Below are 26912 nucleotides of genomic sequence, written 5' to 3'. Positions count from 1 at the left end.
ACACCAATCCCTCATCCCTGCAAAGCACACGATGATGAGGCCGACTGGGTTGGACCTGTCATTCTGTGCTGTGGGTTTGGGAACTGCAGGACAGTGGCTTCCAAAACTAGTGCCTGGAGCCAGTGTCACTATTTCACAAAATGCCTTAGGCACTCTCTGTCGGTGTGTACTAGGATAGGGTGCACAGGCCGCACCAGCCCAAAAGCTAGTTACTGAACGCTAGTTGTACGGGCTGGCTGGCCAGGATCACATCTCTGTTAAGTCAGAGGATGGAGACAAAAGAGGCAAAGTACAGATGGGCTGGTAGACAGCGGAGTCCCTATGATGGAAAGGAGTGTCTCTGTAGGAGCCCCAGGATGATGGGGTGGGCAGGAGCTACCGTTATACAGGAGCCTGCTGTGCCCTCCACTTGGGAGGAGAGTCTGGGAGACCTACCCACCTCCTGGAATTTTTGTAACCCTGTCTCCTCCACAACCTCCCTGCCCAGCTCACACCTGCCCACAGGAAGTAGGGGGTAGAAGAGAAAACAGTGGGGAGTGAAGTGACCCAGGTACAGCATGAGTCCTCAACACCAGGGGAGACCACTGGGAAGGCTCAGCGCGTCCTCCCATCTGTTCCCATCCCACACACCATGCCCACTCTCACAGCAAAGCCCAAACACCTTCCATCACCTCTGCTGGTCCAGTGAGGCCCAGAAAAGGAAGGAGACAGGGGGGATCCGAAACCGCTGGGAGTTACCTTGTGGCACAGCGGGCTTGGCCTTCTTTGCAGGTGCCACCTCATCAGTCCTGCACTCAGAAAAAGATGCAGTCCTGCTGAGGGCTTGAGTCTGGGGTGAGACAAGGAAAGGGAGGAAGAGTCACAGGCAGCAGCTGGGGAAAAAGCCATTGGTCCTTGAGGCTCCAGAGAAATCAGGGAACAAGAACTAAGCACAGCAGTTCTTTATAAGCTGCTTCCAAAGCACTATTCTAACAACCTTCGGAGACAGGAATCAGAATTGTCTCCAGGCTTCAGGTGAGCAAACCGAGGCTCTGAGCAGGTATAACTGCCAAAGTCCCACCCACAGCAGGATTTGAACTCAGGTCTGATTAAAAAAAACCTGGTCTTTCCATTATACTACTTTGACTGGCATAGAAAAAAAACTGGCCGAAATCCAGAAACCAACCATGTACTATAGCCACCCCTTCCCCCCTATTTCCCCAATGTCCCCAAATGGCTAGGGACAGAGGAGGGGAACCATGCCTGGATGGGATGGGGGTGTGAGGGGCTGACAAAAATAGCATGGCAGGCTTTATGGTAGAGGCCAGCAGGCACCTACCGATGTGCTCCCACTGGCGTTGAGGAGGAAGTTCGCAGTGTGGGCGGCTGTGGGCGGCTGATTGGGGATTGGACGGTGGCCCAAGGCCATGCCCACAATGGCCGTCATGTGAGTCTCGGTGCCAAACACGTGGATGGGGATCCCAGTGGTCTTCCCTGTGAAGGAGGGAAGAGAGTCCATCATTCAAGTCTTCAAATAAGGGCCCAAGTCCACACGACTCTGCAAAGGTCCTGTAAGGTCCTGCCTGATGCCTGGCACTTCCTGTGCAAGACCAAGTCTGCAGCACAAGTCAGCTGTCAGATGTTCATCAGCAAACAAACCTGTGAGCACAAGCAGCATGAGTCTACACTCCTCCCGTTCACAGCCTAGACCCTGGCTCTCCCACCCCACCCCAACCCACCCAACCTCACTCTCCAGCCTCCCTGGCCTGGCCTCTGCTCCTTCCTCCGCAAGGAGCTCTCATCCCAGACCTTCACCCAGCTGTTCTCGTCATTCAGCTCAAGTGCCTCCTCCCAACGACCTTGAAAGTTGCTTTCCTCCACACCACCCTGCTTGCTTCACCACGAAGAGCCCTGACAGCATCTTGTTCCAGTAACTGTTTACTTGTTTAATGTCCCAGCTGTGACTGAGTGACATTCACTGTGCTGGCCCGAAGGCTGGGCCCACAGCAGGCACTCCATTTTGGGGGGCAATGAGGATTTGGCACTGCTTCAACTGACTGAGGTAGGTTTGGTGTTTGCCATGGACACCAGATTTGGGAAAATGGGAAGATGAAAAGATCTCGTCTCTCCAATCACTCACTGGCAAAAGCCTCATGTCTGGCACCCCTCTGGCACTTCACATGAACCCCTGCTCCACACACCACTGCTCTTGGCAATGAGGGCTGCATTTTACTCAAGACCAAAGCTGCTGGTCCCAATGCTCACGTGTTCCAAGTTTAATCAGGTCAACTTAGGGAGACCTGATTTTAGTCCTGACTGACAAGATGTGGTCCCAGACTTTTTGAAAACACTGAGGGGTAGGCCTTTACCCCCTCCTCCCTAAGCTCAGTGAGGGGCAAAGCTCTCCTTTTCCACCAGTTACCAGAGCCTTGCCCTCTCACCCCTCACATCCAGGCCACCACTGTCCTGGGCTCTGCTGCAGCCTCCTAAGAGCTCTCCCTGCTTCTATCCTGGCTGCTGGTTACCTAAGTCAAACTGTGTCACTCCTCAGGCCAAAGTCTCCCCACAGCTGCCAACCCAGGGTCAAAGCCAAGGGTCTCCTGGGACCTGTACTAGCCTCACATGCCTACTCCTGCTGCCCCTCCAGCTCCAACACCCAGCCCCATCCCACGGCCATCCCCACGGGGCCTGCACACGTGGACACACTCCCACTTCAGGGCCTTGGAACCTGCCTTTTCCTTTGCTGACAGTCACCACTGGCCTGCTCCCTCCTCTTTTCCAGGTCACCTATCCAGTCAAGCATTCTCTGATCACCCCATATAAAACTGCCCGTTCCCTCCCACACACACTACCCCTTCTCCCTGCTTGTCTTCCTTCATGCACTTAGCGCAGCCTGACATCACAGTCAACGTCCTCAAATGCACAAGGGCCTGGCTGTCTGCCATGCGTCCTGCAGTGGCTGTAACCGCAGGGCTTAGCACAGAGCAGATGTTCCCCCTAAATATTTGTTAAACAAATAGCTGAATGAAAATGCATTACTGTCCATTCTGAAGTTTAGGACAGGTCTATGCCAGAGGGCCGAAAGAGGAAGTAGAAGCGAGCTGCATAACCAGAGGGGGAGCAGGCGAGCACGGAATGTTCACAGACTGACTCCTTCAGGAATCCCAAGGAAGTAGGCCACTGACACTCAGGGAGGGAGGGAAAGAAAAGGTCCCATCTTACCAACTTCTCCCATCACCCGTAAGCCCTCCTGATAGTTGGGGCCACCTCTTCGGACAAAGATTGTGACCTCATGCTCCTTCAGGGGGCCCTGGTAATCTCGAATCGCTCTCACGATGCCCTGGAAGTACAAAGGGACAAACAGACATGTGATTACAAGTAAGACAGCCATAATGCCCGACTAGTGTAGTAGCTCAGTGGTTGGGCGTCAACCCATGACTTAGGAGATCTCGGTTCAATTTCTGGTCAGGGTACATGCTGGGTTTGCAGGCTCGATCCCCAGTAGGGAGTGTGCAGGAGGCAGCCAATCAATGATTCTCTCTCATCCTTGATGTTTCTCTCTCTCTCTTTCTCCCTTCCTCTCTCTAAACATATCCTTGGGTGAGGAATAACAAATTTAAAAAAAACACAAAAACAGTCAATGTCCTACAAAAGCTTCTTCAAGAAATTTAGGGGAACAGCCCTTGCAATGGGTATTGACTTTGGAAATAAGAGAGAATGTACAGGTGTGTACCAATTTTGTCTTTCCGGATGGAGGTAGTATACTGAGTCAGGAGTCTAATTTCTGTCACCGAGGGCCTTGCACACAATTCCTGTTCCAGACCTAACCACCCTTATCACCAGGGCTGGCTTTATTATGGGATTGCTCAGAAGTTAAAACAATTTGTCTGCTGAATCAGGTCCAATTAGGGACCCGTTTTAGGCAAACTGATGAGGCCTGGTCCTCCACATCTTGAGAGCTTAGAGTTTCAAGGTTGACATTTATTTATTCATTATTCTCAAAACCTATGTGAAAGTACCAGATGGGGCACATTCTTTTGAACAGCTTCAGTGAGCATCTGACAGTGTGGAATAATGGCCTCCTCGGATGGCTACCTTGAAGGGAATGATTCTTGAGACATGTTACCTCTGTCATCCTTGTTGACCCCCAGTCACTTTTAAAACTGTGCCCATAGCCCTGACCTGTGCACAGGGATCAGGCTGATGGGCCCCCGGCTAGATAACCAGGAGCCCAGGTCATAAAAACACTTTCCTCATTCTGACTTTTTGGAGAGGAGACTGATGACTGAGAGACGAAAGACTAGGAGTTGCAGAGAACCCAGTCTCACAATGGAGTGTTGAAAATGAGGGTCCATTAAGATACTTCTTTAAGAAGTAGTCCTAAAGGGGGGATGGCAGAATTTCGCCTTCTCCCCACACCTCAGATGGGAGAATTATGGCCCAGCGAGTGCCAGCTGCTTGCCCAGAGACACAGCTTCAGATCCGGACACAGCTTCTGCATCCGCCACAAGAAATCCTGGACCAAGAGCCTCTCTCTGGACTGGGTAAGTCATGGGAACTTGTTTCTGTCTTAAAATTGCTTGTGAGAACCTCCCTTTCCTGGTTCCTCCAAACCCATGCTCCCCAGAAACTGGTCACTGTGGCCGATTACCTTGAATGTGGCAGCCACATTGGTGAAGTTCGCGATGCTGCCTCCAATGATGAGGATCTTGCCTGGGTTTGGAGTAAGAGAGAAGTCAAAAAGGGTTAGAAAGATAGACTTGATCATCTTATCAGAAAGCCAACTGAGAGTTCTCTCCACTGAGCGAGGGTCTCCCAACTGTTAGGAGGTATCAGTGCAGAGGTGGTGGAAACAGGCCGGTCTCCTGATGACTATCAGCCTTATCAGCTCCCTCTCCATCACCGAGTAGGTGGTTAACCCAAACCCACAGAATCTCTACGTCATTCCTAGATGGCCATCCAGACACCCAACTTGGTTTCTGGATACACCTGGTGGAAATCTCACTCCCTCTGGCTTCTGGGTAGACTAATTTGTATGTGTAGTCCCCAACACGGGACAGGTGGTAATGGGAAGCTGAAATGACAGAGTCGGGTAACAAATGTCTAAATGGGCCACTAAGCACAGTTTATATTAGTCAGAGTGAGAGCACGCCTCACCTCCTCCCTTGCACCTGCTCATGGGGCTTTAAGTACACATCACCTCCTTATCCTCTCACAGACGCTCATCGGATAGATGCTATCACTGCCCACTGCACAGTCAGGGAAACTGAGGTCCTTAAGTTAAATGAGTAGCCCCGGTTGCAAAGGACCAGGACCACAATCTCCATGCCTCCTAAGCCCAAAACTGTTCCCCCTGTAGCACGCTGGGCCATCCTGAGGAAGGAACGTGTGAGTCTCACCATCGGGGTGCTTCTCCCGGGTCATGAGGGAGAGGATCGTCTTGGCATAGTCATAGGTCTGCTGCTCGCTGGGGGCGCCCGAGTACTCCCCGTAGTTTGCCAGCTCATTGACACCCCCTAGATCGCAGATGGTATCACTGCCAGGGAGATACGAGAGTCAGTGCTGGCTCCAACTCTAGCAGCAGAGGGTGGCAGCCTGGTGACTGGGAGGGCATGCAGACGCCCCCAAGTCCCTAAAGTGAGACTATGGAACTGACCTCTCAAGACCTCGGACCCCCAAGCCCCACGAGTGAGTGACACTTCAAGGCTCTCCCAGGCAATGCACTCTGCCAGCGCTGGGCCACCTTGGGGCCCTGGACTGATTGACGATGGGAAATAAAGTGAACAAAGAGCACCTCCCAACACAAAGAAAAAGTGCACATTCCACACGTCCCTGCCAGGCTGCCCAATGAGAAGGAAAACTGCTGTAGCCAGAGGGAAGCCCAGCCAAGCAGGAAGGGGTGTGGCTGATCACAGGCCCAGAAAGGAGCAGATGCCTACTGGGCTTCAAGTGGAAAACCAGCCATCATCACAAAGGGTGAGGACTAGGAGCCCAACGTTTCTACCAAGTGTAAAAGTATGTTCACCTGGTGACCTGTGGGGACACAGCAACATTCACTTTCTGGTCCATTTTCTGTATTTGTACCCTCATGTGGAATCCATATTACTAATTCCAAGAACTAAAACTAATCAAAATAACTTCATTTTGAAGCAAACAGGAAGGTGCATGGGCCCCTCTGGCAGGCCCGCGATTCCTGCTCTGCACCACAGTAAGGAACTAGAGACCCCCAGGTGAAGCACCTCGATCCAGGCTGTGAACATGTGACCCAACTGGCACCTTCAGTAGCCCCTCAGTCACCTGTACACGACGGAGGCACCACCTCCAGCCACCATGGTCCAGATCCTTCCTTTGGGGTTCAGCAAGGTCAGCTTCAGGCTTGCCCCACTTTTGGCATCCAGGTCTGCAATGTAAGCTTCCTAGGGATCAGACAACAACAGGTGGGCCCTGTGGGCATCCCCTTCACCAAGGTCCCAGATCTCAGGACTCCTCCCCTCCCCTTTCCCTGGAGACACATGAAGAGGTCCTCATTTGCCTTAATAGAGCCAGGAAAAAGGGGTTGTGTGGGGCCCTACATGCCTGGGACAAAACATGATGGCATCTTCAAGTACAAAAACCACCCATCGCCACTGTCACCACTGAGGGCAAATTTCCCAATTCCTTTATCTCCGACTTCAAGTCCTGGACCCTCTACGCAAGTCCCAAGCCTTGCTATGTCACTGCTTCTACAATAGCACCCACTCCCAGCATCTGCAGCCTACATCACACCACCCTCTCCCCTCCGTAGACCCCATCCCTTCTGCCAGCCCAGCCTCCTCCATTGGCCTGGGTTACGTCATGCCCTGCAAGCCCGATTCTGCTGTGAGGATCTCAGAGAGGATGGGGTGGAAAGGAGCAATTAAAATTCTCAGCAAGTGGCAGAGAGAGCTACCTTTCTGACGGGATTAGGGGGAGCTACTCGGAATGATCAAGAAGTAACAAATCAAGCTAAGAGCCCAGGGAGGCTGATTGCGAGAGAAGTCTAAAAGGATTTCTGGCCGGGATTCAGAGGCTTGGCTGACTCCCACCTCCCATCCCCTTTGGAGTTTTAAAAAAATTAAATGGCTCTCGACCTTCCTTTCCCTGCCAAATATACAGCCCACTATGGGGCCAACTGCTCATCTGAGATTAGTCACCCTCCCCCCGCCCCCATCACGCTCCATCTCCTCCCCAAAGCAGCTTACCTCTGGATAAGCCTCACGCCCAAAGGGGGGAGGGAACTCTATATCACCCCATTTCACTTTGCAGATGTAGTCAGCGGTGGCATCCACCTTGGCTGCCAAGTCAAGCACGTAAACGCCATCTTTGGTCACAACTGCGAGAAAAGCAGAAGCAATCAGACACCGGCCCCAAGCAGAGATGACCACTAACCTCCAAACCCCTCCCCAGACTTCCCCATACACCACTCCCACGGAGGGTCCAGGTCCCACACAGGCTGACTTCCTCACTCGGCAAGAAACCAGAATAACTCTTATGGTGACACAGCTTCCCCCCATCAAAGAAAAAACAAACCCTAGAAGTCCTATAGGTAATATAACAGGAAAGTTGCTATGGCAATTTTTAAACGTTTTTCATAAAATGCTACACAATGTGCCTTAAATATTCACCCATCCATGGCCTTGCTATTTAAAAAACGTTTAAAGGTATAGGTTGCTGTCAGAGGACCCCCTAGGTATGCACATTTGGGCTTTTGCAGTCTGGCCAGGAAGCCTCACTGTTCGGTGGGGGTGGGGGGTGGGAAGGCGTGAGGGTGCAGTGGGCCCCAAGCCAGCAGGGTTCATTTATTGCCACCTCACTGGACATCTATCTTCCCTCTCCCCCAGAGCCATTTAGCTAATTAAGTTAGCACAGAGCCATCTGGTCCATTAGAGGGACTGCATCCCCAGCTGCATCTGGAATCAGGACTTTGCCCTCAGAAGCCCTGGCCAGAGCCAGATCACACCACCTGCCTCCTTCCCTGCCTGAGAGGCTTGGGCCAAGGCTTCCTGGTCTTAGGGATCAATGATTGACCAGCTCCTGAGAGAGGGGGCGAGGGGTGCTCTGAGGGCACAGAGAGGAAAGAACGGCCTAAAAGGTCGGACCAGTGCAGAGGCAGCCCTGGTCCTAGGCAAACACAGCCTAACCTAAACTACTGGCAGAAGTAGCCACAGAGCACTTAGACCAAAACCAGAACAAGTTAAGGCCCAAGAAAGACGCTAGAGCTGGTTAAGGAGGAATAACCACGGTCCTCTGAGAGCTCAGACACAGGAGCCTGCACTCGGTGAGCTGGGAGATCCCTCTGCCCACACACACCTGTCTGCATTGCCTCCACATGTAAAGGCCAGGCTTACTGTGGGCACTGGAGCCCTGCTATCACTGACCCATGCCCCATCCCACCCCCACAGAGCCAGTTACCAAGGGGGTTGATCTCGAGGTAGGTGAAGTACAGATCCTCATAGAAATTGAAGAGGCCAGAGATAAAACTGGCCAGAATTCTAAAGGGGGAGAGAGACAATCAATCCGTCAATGAGCAGGCTCAGCAGCAATGTCACCCACTGCCACTGACAGCTCCACTTCCTGCCATCCTGACACCCCGCCAACCCCCTTGCTGTCCTCTGCCAAGCCCACTCCTTGGACATCACTCTTCAGCCACTGAGGCGGAAAGGAGCTGTCAGGCAGGGAGCCAGAGGAGGAGGCACCAGACAGACAGGGGCAAGGTGAGGGACGCTGATGGCATATTTCAGTCTGAGCCAGCCAGCTATCCTCTTTGGGACCTGGGGTGGAGGGTGGGGATACGGGGCTGTGTGTGTGCCTCCCACCCAGATAGAGAAGACCACTCTGCTTTCCCTGCTCCGTGCCCAGAGCCTGTCAGCCTTCCCTATTTCCCCCTGCCACGTCCCTGCAGACCCTCTCACTCAACTCTTTCTTGTCTTCAGGGGCATGGACCAACAGGTGTTTCTTGATGTCCTCAGGATTCAGCTTCTCGTCCACCCCGACAAGCAGTTTCTGGGCTTTGGTGTCCACATCGCCCACGTCCACCCCCCCTTCGTGGTGGAACAGGACGTAGTCCCCTTGTCGGGTAGCATAGATGCAGACGTAGAACTCCTCCGCCTTGCAGGGGACAAGAGCACCAGGTGGGTGGGGGCACTGAACCGAGGACAAGGAGCCCAGCCCCTGTGGTGTCATTTCTAAAAACACTCACCAAGGGAGACCTGTTTACCACCCTCCCCCTCCCCAGGGGACAAGAGGAGAGAAGAGGCTGTTGCCTGGCTCGCCGACAGTCCATCCTGAGCCAGCAGGACCTGATCTGGGGAAGGGGGTCCTGCCTTCAAGTCTTTCTCATCTCAGCACTGGAAGTCACCAGCCCTGATTCCTCCTGGCTGCAAACTAAGCCCTTTCCTTCATCTCTGGACTCCCTGCTCCGCAGGCACCGCAGGCCCTCAGTGCAGCTTCCGAGACTCTGGTTCCTTTGACTTTTCTCCAGCAGCTTAATTTCCCCTTTCATCATCTTAGGGTCAACAAACTCAAGGCTCCAGGAGGGAGAAGACCCAGCTTGGAGCCACCTCACACATACCTGACTGTGCGGGACAAAGGGTTCGATCAGGAAGTTCTTGAGAAAGCCTCTGGCCTTGCCCACCTACAGAGATGAAGGGAGATAAAGCTTAGATGGACGGCATGTCTTCCTCCTGAGGGCAGAAGGAGGAAGGACCCTCTGCTCCCTCCACCCCAACTTCCCTTCAGAGGTGGAGCCCAAGCACTACCACCACAACACTCAACAAGGATTTTTCCAGAAACCAGGGCAATCGGGCCACAGACCCCTAACCTAGCGATTTTCAACAACTGTGCTGCAAAAAAAATTTTAAGACATGCAATAACTAGCTATTTAGTCAGGGGCACTGACCTCTTTTCCCTTAGATTGTCAAATAGTAAAATGACAACAGCCAACACAATAGCCGTCCAGTGGGAATTAATCAAAATTATACCTTTTTTTGTGTGGGATCGGCAAAAAATATATATATATTGGTGTGATGCAGAATTTTAGTAATTACTTTGTGTCCCGAGATGAAAAAGGTTGAAAATCACGGCCCTAGCTAAAGAAGTCCTCCTGAGATCCCCTCTTCCCTCGGCTTGCCCTGGTGCCAGCCACACTTAGACGCGTACTGACCTAGCGCATTCTTTTTCTGCCTCATCTGGAGGTGATAAATGAGCTGCAACATTGTCTCACCCCCAAAAGCACAGAGATGGGGAGTCACCTCCCTCCCTGCCATCACACAAATTAGAGCTCAGACAAACCAAGGCTATCTCAGAACTCAGGCAGGAGTGCCAGCCCAAGGACCAGTCAGGCATGGGGAACCATGGTGGGGGCGGAAGGGTGGGAGCAGAGGAGAGCAAGAGCTTGACGGGGAAAACTTTTCCACGCAGACTTTCATCACTGATGACAACAGGCCTGCAGAGCTAATCAGTTTGAGTGGATCCCTGGTGGCAGCCAAGGCAGACATCCCTCATCCCAGAGTATCCTGAAGCCCCGCCTGCCCATGCATCACGCTGAGTCAGAGACCAGACAGTGATCCATCAGGGTAATGAGCCGCTCCTGGGCCAAAGCCACTGCCAGCTCAGACGTTCTGTCATGCCCTCCACAGCCAGCTGAGGAGAAGGGAGCATGAGGACTTCCCTGAGGACACTGCTCATCCCCCAATCCTGCTGTCCTTTCCCTGGAAGCACAAAGGTCAAGATCCTTCACCCCCGGCTCATGTACAACTTCAAGGATCCCTCTTTACCTATAGGGCCAAGAACAAAATTAGGGCGAAGAGCTGATTTAAGGAAGCCCAATCAGAGAGGAGGATGACTCCATCATCACCTTCATCCTATTTCCGAGGAGCCACGGAAGAAAGGTCATCCCCAGTCCACAGTCACCCCAGAGGGGACAAAGCCAGGTGTGGATGGCACAATCTCCCCAGTCTAAGCCAAGCCTCAGCACATCCTCCCCTCAATTCTCCAGCTCCCCTTTGGGAGTGAGAAGAAATGCAATTTTATTTCTGAGCATCTTTTAACCTTCCCAAATCATATTTCATTTTAGCTCTCTCATCTACAGAGTTGAGATTAAACACCAAGCCAGGAGAAGCCAATAATTTAATTTACTCATCAGTACTATTAACTGTCGTGTTCTAGATTCTTGGCCAAGTCATACCTCTGCTAAATGATTCTGCATCTCTCTTTTTCAACTTTTTTTACCCACCCTCTTAGGATTTCCATGTCATGACAAGCTACCATGACCTTTCTGGAAATTGAAAAGAAGGGATTCCCAGAATGGGCCTCAGAGTCCCATCTCAGATTGCCAATGAAAAAGAAGACAACTTCCACGTGGCTCTCAAATTGTACTGGGGTCACTTTTGCAGCACATCTGGCCATTCCCTGATAGGGGGAGCTGGGAACGAGCACCAAGACTGGCCCTGCTGACTAAGTCAGCTCCACAGGACTCTGCCTTCCCCTGGCTGCAGTCTTACCCGTGTGGGGGTGATCTATACAGTTACTAATCTAGTGACCATGTTTGCTTCTGCAACCACAGCACGGCCACCCCAACCCCATACCCAGACTCACTGCGGCTTCCTGTCCCAGTCGTGGCTTCAGCCAGGACTTGACCCCATCCAGAGTGAGGTTGACCCCAACTAGGCCCAGCTTGCCACGCCGTTTGATCAGTTGGTCTGGCTTGACCACCAAGCTCTGGAATGAGAAGAGTTTGTATTTAGAGCAAGGAAAGAGAAGGTAGAGTGACAGCCCTAGTCGGTTCAGCTCAGTGGATAAAGCGTCAGTCTGCGGAGTGAAGGGTCCTGAGTTCAATTCTGGTCAAGGACACATGCCGGGATTGTGGACTCGATCCCCAGTAGGGGGCGTGCAGGAGGCAGCTAATCAATGATTCTCTCTCATCATTGATGTTTCTCTCCCTCTCTGAAATCAATAAAAATGCATTAAAAAAAAAAAAAGAGGTGACAGTTTGGGGACACAAAGCACAATCCACCCTGCTCCCCAAACCAATCCCTCCCCTCTTTTAGGGTCAACTCCTGGACGCTTCCCTCACCTGTCCCACAGCCTACATCTTTCTTGACAACCAGGAATCTAGAACTACCCCTGCCCAGGATAGGGCCTGGCATAGAGTAGGTGCTCACCAAATACCTGCTAAATAAATGATTCCCTCCCCTCCCTCTATGTGGTATCTTAGCTTCAATAAACCATAAGCTTTAGGTTTAACCTCCGGCTTTTATCTCCCCCACACTCAGAGCATGGACCAGCCAGTGTTCCAAAAGGAAGAACAGAGAGATAGAACTCTGGGGTGACAAAGGACCTGAGAGGTCATCTGGTCAACTCCATCCCTGTCTACAAGCCCAATAAGGAGCCCCCAGACACTGCTCATACACTCCAGTGCCAGGAAATTCACTACCTCCAGAGGCAGCTCCCTTTGCGGTGGGAAGACATGTGCATTCCTGAAACCCCCACCACTGGTCCTAGGGCTGCTCTCTGGGCCCTGCCAAAGTCTGAGCTTCCCAACACTTGCCAACAGTGCCCTACAGGGATCTAAAGAATAGCCTCTATGCCAAGCTGCCCCCCACCCAAGGCCATTAGCCATTCTACACAAAGTACAATGTCACATTTCCTCATGGCCCTGCCATTCATGATATGCTCCACTGGGGAGTGTGTGTGTGGTGGTGGAGGGGGTGGGGGGCAGGGACGACGACAGGCATACCTGCTTTTCACTGAGCATCTACCAAGTGACAGGCAGCACACCAAAGGCTTTCCGGACCTTACTGCTAATCCTTTTAGTGCACTGGGTGAGGGTTATGCCCATGAAACTCAGAGAGGTAAAATGGTTTGCTCCAGGCCACATGGTCAATAAACAGAGGGCTGACATTTGGACTTATTTGTCCAGCTCCAAGCCCATGCTCTGTATGCCATGCCAGGGTACCTTAACATGCAGGGAGCTGAACACAAAATGCTCAGCCCTGGAAGATGTGCTCAGCCATTAGAGCGTCAAGCCGAGTACCAAAGGGTCATGGGTTGGATTCTCGGTCAAGGGCATGTACCTGGGTTGCAGGTTCAATCCCTGGCCCCGGTTGGGGTGTGTGCGGGAGGCAATCAACTGATGTATCTCTCTCACATCAATGTCTGTCTTTGTTTCTCTCTCTCCCTTCCTCCCTTCCACTCTCTCTAAAAACTAATGGAAAAACTATTCACAGGTGATATTTTTTCCATTACTTTTTGAACAAAAACCCTGCTCAGCCCACTGCATGCTGTCCACTGATGCAGGCAGTCTGCCATCTCATGACCCACTTGAACATCTCCAACAGACTGGCTGCTTTCTCTTGAACTCGGCGTGGATGAAGGGTCCGACGGGGACAAACTCACCTGGCTGAGCAGCCAGGGGTGGTCTTGCAGCAGGCGGGCCCAATCTGTGTCAGGGGTGACCCGGGCATACTTGAACCTGTTCTGGATAGCCGAGGTGGTGCAGATGTACTTGTAAAGGAGTTCTTTGCCCGTCTGCTCTGAAATCGCCTTGGCCGACATGGCTGCAGAGGGACCTGCTCTACCTGTTGATCAGAAGGGGCAGGAAATGGAAGCACTATCTTCTCCAGCAGGGCAGTCGCACCCAGCTGCCCCCAGACAATACAACCAGATCTCAGGACTTCTCCAGAGGGAGAAAAGGGCTACCCAGCAATAGGGCTGGGTTCCCAAACAGCAGAGGAGGGTCAGGAAATGGTGGGGGAGGGAAGATGGTAAGAAATATAAGGCTGGCCTTTCCTCTCTGACCCTTGGCCTCAATCCTATCTCTACTCCCTCTAGGCAAACCAGCTCACTCATGCCAACATTCATCCTACAACCAAGGCAGATGGATGGGGAGAACAGCATTATCAGTGGTATGACCCAAACCTCAGTGCTGGTCCCACCCAAGGTGGGCACACAGACACTGAAACACACCCTTTGGTTCTGTGACCTGTGGGGAGAGCAGCCAACTTGTGCAATGCTAGTCTGACTCCCCCTACAGGTTTTGTCTCCCCCACACCCAGATTCACCCACTTCACACACACACACACACACACACACACACACACACACACACCTGCAAGCTGAAAAGGTCAGGTGAACAAGTTTACTCCGCCTTGGGCAAGAACAAGCCCCCTGAGAAACAAAGAAGAAGAGTAATCTCGCTCTGACCGGTTTGGCTCAGTGGATAGAGCGTCGGCCTGCGGACTGAGGGGTCCCGGGTTCGATTCCGGTTAAGGGCATGTACCTGGGTTGCGGGCACATCCCCAGTGGGAGGTGTGCAGGAGGCGGCTGATCAATGTTTCTCTCTCATCGATGTTTCTAACTATCTATCCTCTCCCTTTCCTCTCTGTAAGAAATCAATAAAATATTAAAAAAAAAAAAAAAAAAGAAGAGTAATCTCAAAGCTCATTTCTCCCAGGGCACCACACTCCCACTCCTGAGTTCAGAGCAGACACAGGGCGGGGGACTATGACCTTCAGTGCAACCCACCCGGTCCACTGAGTCACCCAGCTGCTAACTTAGAGCAAAACAGAGCCTCCCCGGGGACCATCCTGAACTGGTCACTTCTAACTGAGCCAGGGCTGGGGGAGGAGGCAGAAATCATCCTTAGTCACATGTACATAGAAACTCACCTTATGTGAGCCCTGTGAGTTGCATTGGGATTCATTACCCCGTTTCTTAGATGAGGAACAGAAGCTCAGAGGAGTTAAGATAACTTGTCCAAGAAGCCTAACTCTTAGTAGGGGACCCAAACCCTTTTACTCCTGGTCCCTTGAAAACCCCACACTTGAGCTCAAGGAAAAAGACCATTTCTGAAAGGAACAGGCCATGTCCCCTCTTCACCTCAAAAAAGGGTCTGTGTGACAATTTCATTCCCCTCTCCACCATTTTGCTCTGATACACCCATTCTCTCCCATGGGTAGTGACAAGAGCGAGTTGAGGAGAGGGACAGTGGAGAGAAAGGAACATAAGCCATCATGCTAAGAGCTTGCCAGATCATGAAAAGACACTCCTGTCTCGCCCACAAAGATCCAGAACTGAAGTTGCTGAATTTGCTAGAGGAGAAAAGGCAAGAGCAAATAAAGGAGGGCAGAGTTAGGGAGTTGGCTGGTTTAAACACACATTCCCAGCTCAGGAAGGCCAGTGTACCATGGGCCACTCTGCACCTCCCTCCCAAATGGCCAGGCTGGAGCTTCAGGTTCTAATCCTGGCTTGGCTGGTTCCCCCAGCCTCCCAGCTGGTCCAGGGCTGGGCACAATAGGCGCATTCAGTGTGGTGTCTGGCCCAAAGTGGGATAGCAGGGAAGGGGCTCAAACAAGACATTCCCTTTTCTGGCCTCCCCCTGAAATGACTTCCAGCTCCATAGAAACATGAGTTTCAGAAGGAGATGCCTCAGTCAGCCCCACTGCCCCACAGTCCTCCACCCCCACCCACTCCAGCTCCATTTCCCAACCTTCTTGACTCAGACCAGAAAAACTGGTCCTGAAATCAGATGGGTACACCGGCCCCCACTCTCCTCCCAGAGTGCAGCCCAGGGCAGGTCAAGCAGAGAAAGGAGAGGGCAGCTTCTACCACCCTCAGCAGTTCAGACACATTAGGCACAAGCGATCAGAAAATCCAGGAGGAGGAAGCCCCCAGCTAAGCCCCTCCAACAGAGAGAAGTCTGACAGACACTCCCAGAACAACACTCCCCCAAACTTGGCACCTGCCAAAACAGACAGAGACCCAACTTTGGAAAGGACAGGGTGAGAAAAGGGACTTCTGTAGCTGAATTTAAAAAAAAAAAAAAAAAAAAATCACTATTTTCTTGAGCACCAGATCAAATCTCAGATCCAAGAGCTCATCCCCATAAAGTCCTCAAAAGAAGATGGGAGAAGACACAAGAGGGGGATGATGCAGGATAGAAAATAGAAAAGATATGCTACCAGAGCAGTCTGGCTTAGATGGGGCAAGCCCTCTCAAGGACAATAAAGAGAATAAGAGCAGGAAAAGAATGGCCTCTGCATATTCACCAAGGCTCACAAACCCAGGGAGTGAACTGGGTGGAGATAAGTCACAAGTTTAATCATTCAACGGGTCTTGAAGTCTCTCTAGGGCAGCGGCTCTTAACCTATTTGAAATCTCAAACTCATTTGAGCATCAGAAAGTCCAAAAAAAAAAAAAAAATGTGCACATACCCAATTATGCATATCATTTCCAGGTACTCCCTGTGATTATCTCCTGTGACTACCATCTGATGGCCCCAGACCTTCAGTCAACATTTGCTCTAGTGACGATGAGACTTAAAGTGGATACCAATCTGGGTTTGAGGAGCACCCCTACAAAATCTTAGTCTGAATGTGCTGTCAGACTGGTGATAGATGGTTTCAGGGCAGAGCTAAGACCTCAGGGGTCTACTGTGAGGCCCAAGAAACTGTTACCTAGTAACAGTTAAGTGGGTAAACCATGTGAGAACCTAAAACACATTATACACATTATTCATATTCTCTCTCTCTCTCCCCCACCCCCCCACGGGAGGGACCTAATGAGCTGAATGGGGTCTTTTCTGCAGAAGGGGTATGTGACCCAGGATTGAGTTCATCTACAGCAGCTACCAAAGGCAGAAGCAGCCCACAGGGAAGGTTGAATGAAAGGAGCCTGTTCCCCAGGAATGTACAGCTGGGACACAGCCAGTGGAGCAGAAGCACTGGGGATGCTACTTAGTGTCTCTCTCCGGGAAAGATAAAAAGTACTCATTTTAAGGTTAGCAGCCCTAAGGTTGGGGTTTTTTGAGGGCAGTTCTGTGAGTGCCCCTACATAGTGTCATAATGGGGGTGGAGATACCAGCTGCCAGGTGTCTGAGGGATCTTCCTATCCAAGTCTCCTAAGTTAAGAAGCTCTGTAAGAGGTGAAAATTACTCGTCTGGGCAGCTGGGGTCTACCAGCTAGCTGTCCCTCACCCAACATTTCAGAAATCCAAGGAACTGACCTGGCTGAAACAGAGAGCAAAGTTACTGTGCTAAGCACTGCTCCCCACCATCCTTTCCAAAACCCTCTTCGGGGCAGACTGCGGAGGACCACCTAACGGCATGCACAATTCCTTGGAACTGCACACGGTATCTGCCAAGGTTGGGGAGGGCAGCAGGCGCGGGGGACTGGCCCTCGTCCAGGCCCGACGGGAGGGCGGCGGCGGCGGCATCCTCCGGCCCCTTGAGGACCTGGCTTCGGCCAACCTTGGCGTCGGCGCCAAGGGTGGGGAGGGAGACGGGCACCCCGGCCATCTGTCGCTTAGAGGCTTGGCCCGACGGCACCTCCGAAGCGAGGAGGGTCCTTCCTGCATCGCCACTCTATGGCCAGGTCCTCGCGGCGAGGCCAGGCCTGGGGCAGCCCAACCCCGCGTGGCCCGTCGCGGCGGCACGCCCAGGTGGCTCCCTCCACTTCGGCGCGGGGCTCAGTGGACTCTACGGAACTAAGAGGAAGGGCCTGAGCCCGGCTTGTGAGGGGCCGGAGTGAGACAAGAGGTCACCGTTCTCTCTACTTCCCGTTCCCCGCATCCGGTGGGGGGACCGGATGGGGGCAAGGGGTGGCCCGATAAAGCCTGAGGAAGCTCAATAACTGGCCCCGGGAGGGGGTGAGGGGCGCCAGCATGGAGAAGTGCGATTTCAGGGGGAAGAGAAGCAAGGACGGCGGAAGCCTGTGCAAACTCCCAGAAACTGGAAGGTGGGAGGGTTGGGGGTTAGTCGCACGTGGATGCTGGCCGGGGTCTCAGACGAAGTCTAACCTAAAGGGTAACCCCCCAAAAAACTTCCAAGGAGGTGCAGGGAGGGTGCGTTAACACCAAGCCGGCCTCTGTGGAGGCGGTTCCGGGTTGTGGGAGGGAGGCAGGAAGCTCCTGGGCCAGGTGAGGGCCCTACCGGGAAAGCAGCCGCCCGACACTCACCTCTGCGAAAGTCCGTGCGGGGCGCTACCTCCACAGGCCGGGACCCAACGCCCACTCTCCGGAGCGCGCCAGCCTCTCGCAGCCGCTAGGGATCCGGCTTTTGTCCTGGCCCCAGAGGGCTTCTCCCCGCCCCTATCAGCACACGTCTTGAGCCGCCCGGCGATTGGTTACATGCGTTCCCTAGCCTGAGCGCCAGGGCTCTTCCTAATTCGCTGCCCTGTATAGCTCCGCCCAGTGGGCGGGTCCCAGGGGCTGCTGGGACTTGTAGTCCCGCCAGCGTATCCTTCCCATACAACCGCGGGCGCCGCCTCTCCGGAGCCTGCTGGGCCGGGGAGGGATCGGGGGCGGAGTCTCGGGTGGGGAGATGGGCCGAGCTATGCCGGGAGGAGAACGTACCGGGCTGGGGGCCGTGGCCTGATCGCCTAGAGGGGCTGGGCCGGCCGCCACTCCGACGGGGGTGTGGAGTGGGGAGGGAAAAGGTGTTGTTTGTTGGCCCAACTGGCTGTAGCGCTGCTTTGAGGACCTGAAGTCTCCTTCCTGTTTCCCCATGGGAAAAACTGACGTCCGCATCCCAGCTGCCTGAAATGGGCCACACCGAACCCAGTTGCTTAACCCCGCTTTTTAAAAAGCAGTGGCAAACTGCTTTCCCACATGCACGCGGACCCTCTAGGTTGAGTCGTTGGGGCGAGGCTGAGAGACGAAGCTAATTTCCCAGACTTCCCAGTATGGGATTGGGCGGGGGACAGGGTGAGCAAGTGAGGCTAGAAGGGTGCCATGCATCGCACTCGCCTGCTCAACCCACCGCGGTTTCATGGAAGTTTCTAGTGCAGAGCTGGGGCCATCCCTGCCACTCTCCTGCTCCTCCTTCCACCCCCCAGCCCACGCATAGACACTGGAATGAATGAACTGCTCCCTCACTATTCTCCATTATCTATGAAACAGACTATATTTTCCGAACCAAAAAACCGGGACACCCGATATGATAGGTACTGGTGAGATTGTTGGGGAGAATATTTGAAATCAGTCTTAGAACCCAGGACATAATATTTACTGCTCCAACATTCTGGAGCAGTCAACATTACCCCAGTCTTGTAGGTCTTTCCAGCTGCTCCCTGACCCTAACAGCTGTTTAACTTCAGGGTGGAGAATCATGGACTGAGCAGCTGGTCAGGCCAATGTACAGAGAGTCAGCATGCCTGTGCCCCTGCCAAGCACCTGGGTAACACTCACACTGTAGCAATGTTGTGACATTCTTATGACAAAAAACTGTGCTATGCCCTCCTCCCCCCCAATCCAGTGGTAGCCAGGAGCGGGGAAGCTAAATTTGCTGCCCATGCCTGAAATAAGTGACCCCTGATGACATCACTTTCTGGTCCCTTCCTTTTGAAATAACTCCTCACCTCCTCTCTTTCTTGGCCCCACAGTCTCTCTCACCCCTGCATGGGTTGAGCTCCACCCCTACCAGGAATCTTCCCAAACAGCACAAATCTCAGAGAAGGATCACCTCTCTGTAGGTAAAGAAAACATCTATGAAAGTGTCCCATTTCTGGCCTTGGGAGACAGCAACTCAGGGTCTTGGTGAGCTAATGGAAAGATTGCAGTCAGGACGGATCACCTGTGCAGGAGTTATCCCTCTGGTTAGAAAGACAGACTGGTCCAGAAACAGGCATCCAGGTGGAAAATAAACTGTAATAAACTCTTTGTATACCAACTTGGCAATATTGATAAAATTTTAAATGTGCGTGCCCTTTGCCCCAACTGTTTCATTTCTAACAACTTATTCCTTCAGCTATACTTGCATATGGCCATGAAGATAGGGATTTTTGTTTTCTTCACTGCTGTGTCTTCAGCACTTTGAATAGGGCCTGGTACTTAGAAAACGCTCAATAAATGTTGGCTAAGTGATTAAGTTCTCCCTCTAGGTGTTGCTGGGTCCAAATTTGACTAGTCCTGCACAGGGGTAAGGAGAAAGTAACTGTCCAGAGAGTGAGGGAGGAGCAGTGTTGGCCAGAGTCCATGAATCAATCACTGAAGTTTTTCAGTTTTCTCAGTGGTCCCATTCAAGGCTTCTGCCCCTCACTCCCAACCCCTGACCTCCCCAGAAAAGACTCTCTCATTACTCTACCAAGTCCCCACAGAGACTCCTGTACCCCAAATTAATCAATATGGCCTCATCTTCTCAAAAGCTCTAAATTCGCCTGGCCAGTGTAGCTCAGTGGCTGAGTGTTGACCCATGTACCAAGAGGTTGCTGGTTCGATTTCCAGTCAAAGGACATACCCTAGTTGTGGGCTCAATCCCCAGCAGGGGGCATGCAGGAGGCAGCTGATCAATGTTTCTCTCTCATCGATGTTTCTCTCCCTACCTCTCTCTAAAAAAAAAAAAAATCAATAAAAATATTATTTAAAAACATTTTTTAGAGTGGAGCCAAGATGGCGGCATAGGTAAACACCTAAACTGCTGCCTCGCACAACAATTTCAAAACTACAACTAAAAGACAAAACGTCTATCACCCAGAACCACGGGAAAGCTGGCTGAGTGGAAGTTCTACAACTAAAAGGAAAGAGCAAACAGCATTGAGGGGTGCACAAGTGCTGAAAAGCTGAGGTACGGAGACGCAGGAATAGGGCTGGCGAAGGGTGACTGGGAGCGCTGCTTTTTTCAACCCGAAGGGAGATAAGCTCCCGATTACTCCGAACTCCAGTTTCTGGGGAGACGCGGGGGACCCAAACTCCTACGGGGAGAAGCTGGACTGTCTGCCGTGGGGTCGGAAAGTGAGGGAGGCTTGCTTGCAGGGCTGCGCGCAGGAACAATTGTTTATTGTGCTGGGGCGCGGGACACGGGGACACAGTCGGAGACCCAGAGCCACAGAGTCGGGTAACTGGCAGCCATCGCTGTTTGCCACGCCCTAGCCTAGTCACGCCCTGAGACCCCGCCCTGCACAATCTACAAACCCACCCAAGCTCCAAGCAGCGGCTTTAGCATATGAATGGCCTGCCCTATCGCAGCTTAACCTAGCAAACTTGCAGCCCGGGTCAGACAGCTCCAAAACCTCCAAACCCCAAGCAAAGAGGAGAAAACTGTAGTTCTTGCTGTAGCTCCTGCTGGGTGGCCTCAGACAGTAGCTGACCTGCACCCCATTGGAGATCCAGAAGCCAGTGTACCTAGTGATCAGTGTGAGACACCAGATTTCAACTCCTCACATCCATAAGTGACACATTCAAGAGGCAGACTCAGTGAGCACCAAAGCCCCACTGAAACAAGTCCTGCACCATAAGCGTGTCTCCAGCGCAGCAGTTCTTCCATTATAGACACAGCGGGTCCTCACAGCCAATTGGCCTGGAGGTCAATTCCTCCCAGTGTACCAACAGCAATCAAGGCTTAACTACACCAAGACTTTGCACTCAGCCCACAAAGGGGTGTACCAAAGGCGTCCACCTGAGGTGATTGGGGAGGCTGAGCTACTGGCCCCTTATAGGACACCTACCACACAAAGCCACTCCATCAATACAAGGAAGCAACAAAATGCGGAGACAAAGAAACATGTCACAAATGAGAGAAATAGAGGAAAGCAAACTAATGGACGACATAGAGTTCAGAACCACATTTATAAGGTTACTCAAGAATCTTCTAAAAACCGCCGAGAAACTTGATGAGACCTCCGAGGAGCTTAGTGAGACCTTCAAGGACCTTAATGAGAATGCCAAAAAAATGGAAAAGGACCAGTCAGAAATTAAGCATACACTGTCTGAAATAAAGAATATACAGAAACTCAACTGTAGATCAACGTACCCCAAGAATCAAACCAAAGATCTGAAATATGAGGAAACAAAAAACACCCAACCAGAAAAACAAAAAGAAAAAATCCAAAAATATGAAGATAGTGTAAGGAGCCTCTGGGACAACTTTAAGCGTACCAACATCCGAATTTTTGGGGTGCCAGAAGAAGAGAAAGAGCAAAATATTGAAAACCTATTAGAAGAAATAATGACAGAAAACTTTCCCTACCTGGTGAAAGAAATAGACTTACAAGTTCAGGAAGCACACAGAACCCCGTACAAGAGGAATCCAAAGAGGACCACACCAAGACACATCATAATTAAAATGCCAAGGGCAAAAGACAAAGAGAGAATCTTGAAAGCAGCAAGAGAAAAACGGTTAGTTACCTACAAGGGAGCACCCATACGACTGTCAGCTGATTTCTCAACAGAAACTATGCAGGCCAGAAGGGAGTGGCAAGAAATATTCAAAGTGATGAACAGCAAGAACCTACAACCAAGATTACTCTACCCAGCAAAGCTATTATTCAGAGTTGAGGGTCAGATAAAGAGCTTCACAGACAAGAAAAAGCTAAAGGAGTTCATCACCACCAAACCAGGATTACATGAAATGCTGAAGGGTGTTCTTTAAGAAGAGGAAGAAGAAGAAGAAAAAGGTAAAGATAAAAATTATGAACAACAAAATGACATCAAATACATACCTACCAACAAGTGAATCTAAAAATCAAGTGAATAAAAAATCTGAAGAACAGAATGGACTGGTGAATATAATAGAATCAGGGACATAGAAAGGGAGTGGACTGACAATTCTCAGGGGGGAGGGGTTGTGAGGGGTGAGGGAAGAGACTGGACAAAAAACTTATACCTATGGATGAAGACAGTGGTGGGGGGTAAGGGCATGGGGTGGTGTGGGGAATCAGGTGGAGGGGAGCTAGGGGGAAAAAAAGAGGAACACCTGTAATAATCTGAACAATAAAGATTTATTTTAAAAAAAAATTTTTTTAACCACCTCTAAACTCTTTTGCTTTTCCTATTTGAATCTTCTAAAACAGGCTGGAGGACAGTTTCATGTCACTGGACACAGAATACAGGTACAATCTCTGTGCCCAAGCTGTGGGCATTCTACCTCAGTTTCGGAAGCCTTAGCCTGCCTAATGATTCCCTCTCAGATTTTAATCCATTTTAGCTGATATTCATTGAACACCTACTATGTGAAAGGCATGGATGCTAGCACATACTCCTCACAAGAACATCATTTTGCCGCCAGGTCCCTTGCCCCGTCCACTAAAACTGCTGCAGGTGAGGAGGGAAAGAAAATCATATCCAATGGGTCTCTCCACTGGACTAGGAACACCTTATGAGCCAGGAATGTATGCCTTGTTCATTTTGGCATCGCCAGTGCATAGCATGGGATTTGGCACATGTTAGGCACTCACTGTATGTCTGACTGAATAAACACTGAAATGAACATGCAAATGAAGGAAATAATATGTGGGGGAAGAGTAGGGGGAGCAGGGCCTACGTGAGTGGACAGTTCTAAACCCACCTCTCTCCTTGTGACAACCAGAGAGAGGGGCTTACATCAGAGACTCATCATGATCCACCCTGTGAAAAGCCACTGGGCTCCCACTCACTTTTTGCCCAACACTGGAGCCAAGGGCCCAGGTGTCCTGGGGAGGCTCCCCAGGTGGTTCAGCCAGAGCCAGCAACTGTGAGCAGGAAATATTTCCCAGCCAGACCAGCCAGCTCCTGGCCAGCCTCGTCCCATAGTCATCCGAACTCTGCGCTCACCCCGTCTTAAAAATGGCTGCTGTCTCCTCCCCACCAGGTGTATTCCTAGGACATTCCCCCTCTTTTCCTAGGAAGGCCATTTACCACTTCCTGTTGTGAGACTGAACTTGCACAAAACCTCTCACAATAGGATCATTTACCCTGAACTTTTACTAGGCAGGTTTAACCTTATCTCTGAGTGAGTTTATTATTTTTGCCTCTCGTCTCTCTTAGCCATGTTCCATGTCTGGGAAGTCTCTCAAGGTCAGGCAGAAGCAGAGGTCATGGTGTACAGAAAAGCATTGCCAGCCTCCATCAGGACCAAAGTCTCTACCCCAACACCAAGCCTAAGGTTTTAGGACTGTGCCTCACCTAGGATGTCTGGAGGCCTCATCCCAAGCATGGGTTGCGCTCACCGCTCGCCCTTATAATTTAGGTGCTGCCTCAAGCATGCACAGCCCCAAGTGCTGCTTATTCAGGGCCCCAGGATCGCAGATTTATAGAATGTCAGACCCAAAAGAGAATGCAGAAATCCCCTAGTCCAGTTCTCTTACAAAAAAAAAAAAAGAAAAAAGTAGGGGAAATTGAGGCCCAAACAGATGACCTTAATGTAGATGGGAGGGCCAATTGATACAACCTCTTTGGAAACCAATGGGAATTATCTAGTAAAATTGAAGAGTCACATACACTAAGACCCTGCAGCTCCACTCTTAGGTATCTACCCCGGAGCATCTCATATACGCATGTGCCTGGAGACACATGTGCAATTACCCAAAAACTGGATGGAGCCCAGATGTCCTTCAACAGTTGAATAGATGGGTTGAGGTATACTGACAAAATGAAAAACGTGACAAACGTAGGAAAATGAATGGCTTGCAGCTACACACAAAACATAAATTAATCTCAAAAACATGACGTTGACTAAAAGAAAGTAGACCATAAAAGTATAGTATGATTCCATTTACATAATTAAAACAAGCAAACCTACATTGTTTTTTTTAAAACTACAAGAAAAGCAATGTATAGCTTACATTTTATCATGGGAAACAGTAATAAACAATCCAAAAAATAAGGAAAGAAGTTATGTAGTGTATTAGAGAGTGGTCGGCAGGGTAAGCCTCATTGCAAAGGCGAGATCTGAGCAATTCAAGAAGGAAGGTAGAGGGTCAGGTAAGTGGCGGAGAGGGAGCATTCCAGGCCCATTACGGGCCACCTTGGGCTAAGAGAACACCCAGAACAAAGGCCCTAGAAAAGGAGCAAGACTGCTGTTTTTCTCTTCAAGGAACAATAAGGAGGCCAGGTGGCTGGGGTGCCGATGATGGAGAGAGCGGTTTTCATTCTGAGTGAAATGGACCACTGCAAGTTTTTGAACAGATCTGACTGGCATTTCAAAAGGAATATTCTGACTGCTCTGTTGGGAAGGAAGCGGGTGAGGGTAGAGCGAAGAAATATGGTTAGAAGGATATCATAGTAATTCAAGAGAGATGATGGGGGTTCAGACCAGGGTGGTAATCCAAAGGGTGGTGGTTACCTGGGGAGCCAGCGGTGCAGGGGATGGGGTTGTGATTTGGGAGGGGCAAGGGAGTGGGAGCGAGAGATAGAAACATCAATGATAAGAGAGAATCGTTGATCAGCCGCCTCCTGCACGCCCCCTACTGGGGATTGAGCCCGCAACCCAAGCATGTGCCCTGACCGGGAATCAAACCGCGATCTCCATGGTTCATAGGTAGACACTCAACCACTGAGCTCACAGACCAGACTAGAATAAATCTTGAAAACAGAGAGTGTAAGCTCTCTTGGTCCTTTTTCAAAATTGCTTTGGCTATTCTAGGTCCTTTGCATTTCCACATAAATTTTAGAGTCAGCTTGTCAATTACTAAAAAAAATGTCTGCTGGCATTTTGATTGGGATTGTGTTGAATCTATAGATTTCTTTTTTGCAGGAGTTTTCTCCAAATAGCTGCTGATGACTTCAGCAGTGTGTTTAACTCATACATGTGCCCATCTTAACAATCTAGGACAGGAGGTGTTTTTTTTTTTAATTTTTTTTTTTTTAATGGAGTGGAAGGGAGGGGTAGAGACAGAGAGAGAGAAGCATCTATGTGAGAGAGACACATCGATTGGTTGCCTCCCACAGGACCCCGACTAGGGCCAGGGGTTGGATTGAGCCTGCAACAGAGAAACGTGCCCTTGACTGGAATTGAACCCAGGACCCTTCAGTCCACAGGCCAACACTCTATCCACTGAGCCAAATTGGGCAAACAGGATGATTTTCACTCCAGTGCATGGGGTTGCCGCTCCTTACACACCTTGTGAACTTAAATCTGGGCTTTTCTCACCTCCTTCTGTACTTAGGTGTCCCTGGCGCCATCCTACTCACCTCCAACTCAGTTATGCTGGCATTTTCATTTAAATCCCCTATGAAGCTGTCTCTGACCCATACCAAACCCTAAATGAATCATTCACTCACCTGGGCTTCACACCACACTGTCCTCATCTCTCTCACAGGCGCACAGAACTTTGAATAATTTAATACCACTTTGGGAAGTCATTATTGTCTATGCATCTCTCTCCCTAATTAGACAGAAGAGTTCTGTCTAATTAGGGAGAGAGGAGGAACCAAGTTATTTTTTATTATCTTGGTATTAAAGTCATTGAATTGAATCTTTTATTTCGAGATAACTGTAAATTCATATGCAGTTGAAAGAAATAATGCAAAGAGATCCCATCCACCCTTTACCTGGTTCGCCCAAAGTTAACACCTTGAAAAACTTTAGTACAATAACAACCAGAAAGTTGACACTGACCCAACCCACTGAGCTTATTCAGATTTCCCAAGTTTTACACGTTCTCATTGTGTGTATATGTGTGTGTAGTTAAGAATTTTTTTTTTTTTTACTATTTGCACTTTCACAATTATTTACTTAGGTTCTACTATGTGCCAGACAGTTGCCTTCTGGAAATACAAGGTTAACACAAGATCCCTGCCTTTGTACAATCTGCAGTTAGCACCTCAGAACTGGAGTCTGAGTGCCTGGCGTTGTTGAATCCTTCCTCTGACACTTGCTAGTTCATTTATCTTGGACATGTTATCAACTTCATTATCAGCCCTAGCTGGTTTGGCTCAGGGGATAGAGCTATGACCTGTGGACTGAAAGGTCCGGAGGTTCGATTCAGGTCAAGAGCACATGCCCAGGTTGTGGGCTCCACCCCCAGTAGGGGGCGTGCAGGAGGCAGCCAATCAATGGTTCTTTCTCATCATTGATGTTTCTATCTCTCCCTCTCCCTTCCAAACTTCTTTATCAGTTTCCTTATCTCAAATAATAACAGTACCTCCCCCATAGCTTATACTGTGCTTAGCAGGATGTCTGGTGTCCTAAAACAACACTCAATCCCCTTAGGGTGGGAGGAGCAAT

At 50.7% G+C, this 26912-nt stretch overlaps 1 protein-coding gene across 8 annotated transcripts in view; it reads right to left on the bottom strand.

Annotated features, from left to right (window-relative positions):
• ACLY (ATP citrate lyase) overlaps positions 1-26912 on the bottom strand; it is a 50554-nt gene that overhangs the window by 22915 nt on the left and 727 nt on the right. For 4 of the 8 annotated variants that reach the window (XM_080678907.1, XM_080678909.1, XM_080678911.1 and 1 more), the window contains exons 1-13: positions 17951-18090; positions 13393-13574; positions 11593-11715; positions 9569-9631; positions 8915-9105; positions 8410-8489; positions 7200-7330; positions 6277-6395; positions 5379-5515; positions 4631-4692; positions 3202-3319; positions 1319-1473; positions 739-829 (exon numbers count right to left, since the gene is read on the bottom strand). In XM_080678907.1, the coding sequence (XP_080535033.1) occupies positions 739-829; positions 1319-1473; positions 3202-3319; positions 4631-4692; positions 5379-5515; positions 6277-6395; positions 7200-7330; positions 8410-8489; positions 8915-9105; positions 9569-9631; positions 11593-11715; positions 13393-13551 (1429 nt within the window). In that variant the 5' untranslated portion in view covers positions 13552-13574; positions 17951-18090. Of the gene's footprint in view, positions 1-738; positions 830-1318; positions 1474-3201; positions 3320-4630; positions 4693-5378; positions 5516-6276; positions 6396-7199; positions 7331-8409; positions 8490-8914; positions 9106-9568; positions 9632-11592; positions 11716-13392; positions 13575-17950; positions 18091-26912 lie in introns of those variants that run through there. The other 4 variants (XM_080678910.1, XM_080678912.1, XM_080678914.1 and 1 more) reach the window with 1 other exon arrangement.

This window comes from Plecotus auritus, assembly GCF_963455305.1.
Source record: "Plecotus auritus genome assembly, chromosome: 7".
NCBI classification, from domain to species: domain Eukaryota; kingdom Metazoa; phylum Chordata; class Mammalia; order Chiroptera; family Vespertilionidae; genus Plecotus; species Plecotus auritus.
The sequence above is the reverse complement of the archived record's forward strand: the minus strand, read 5'-3'. Positions and strand labels throughout refer to the sequence as shown.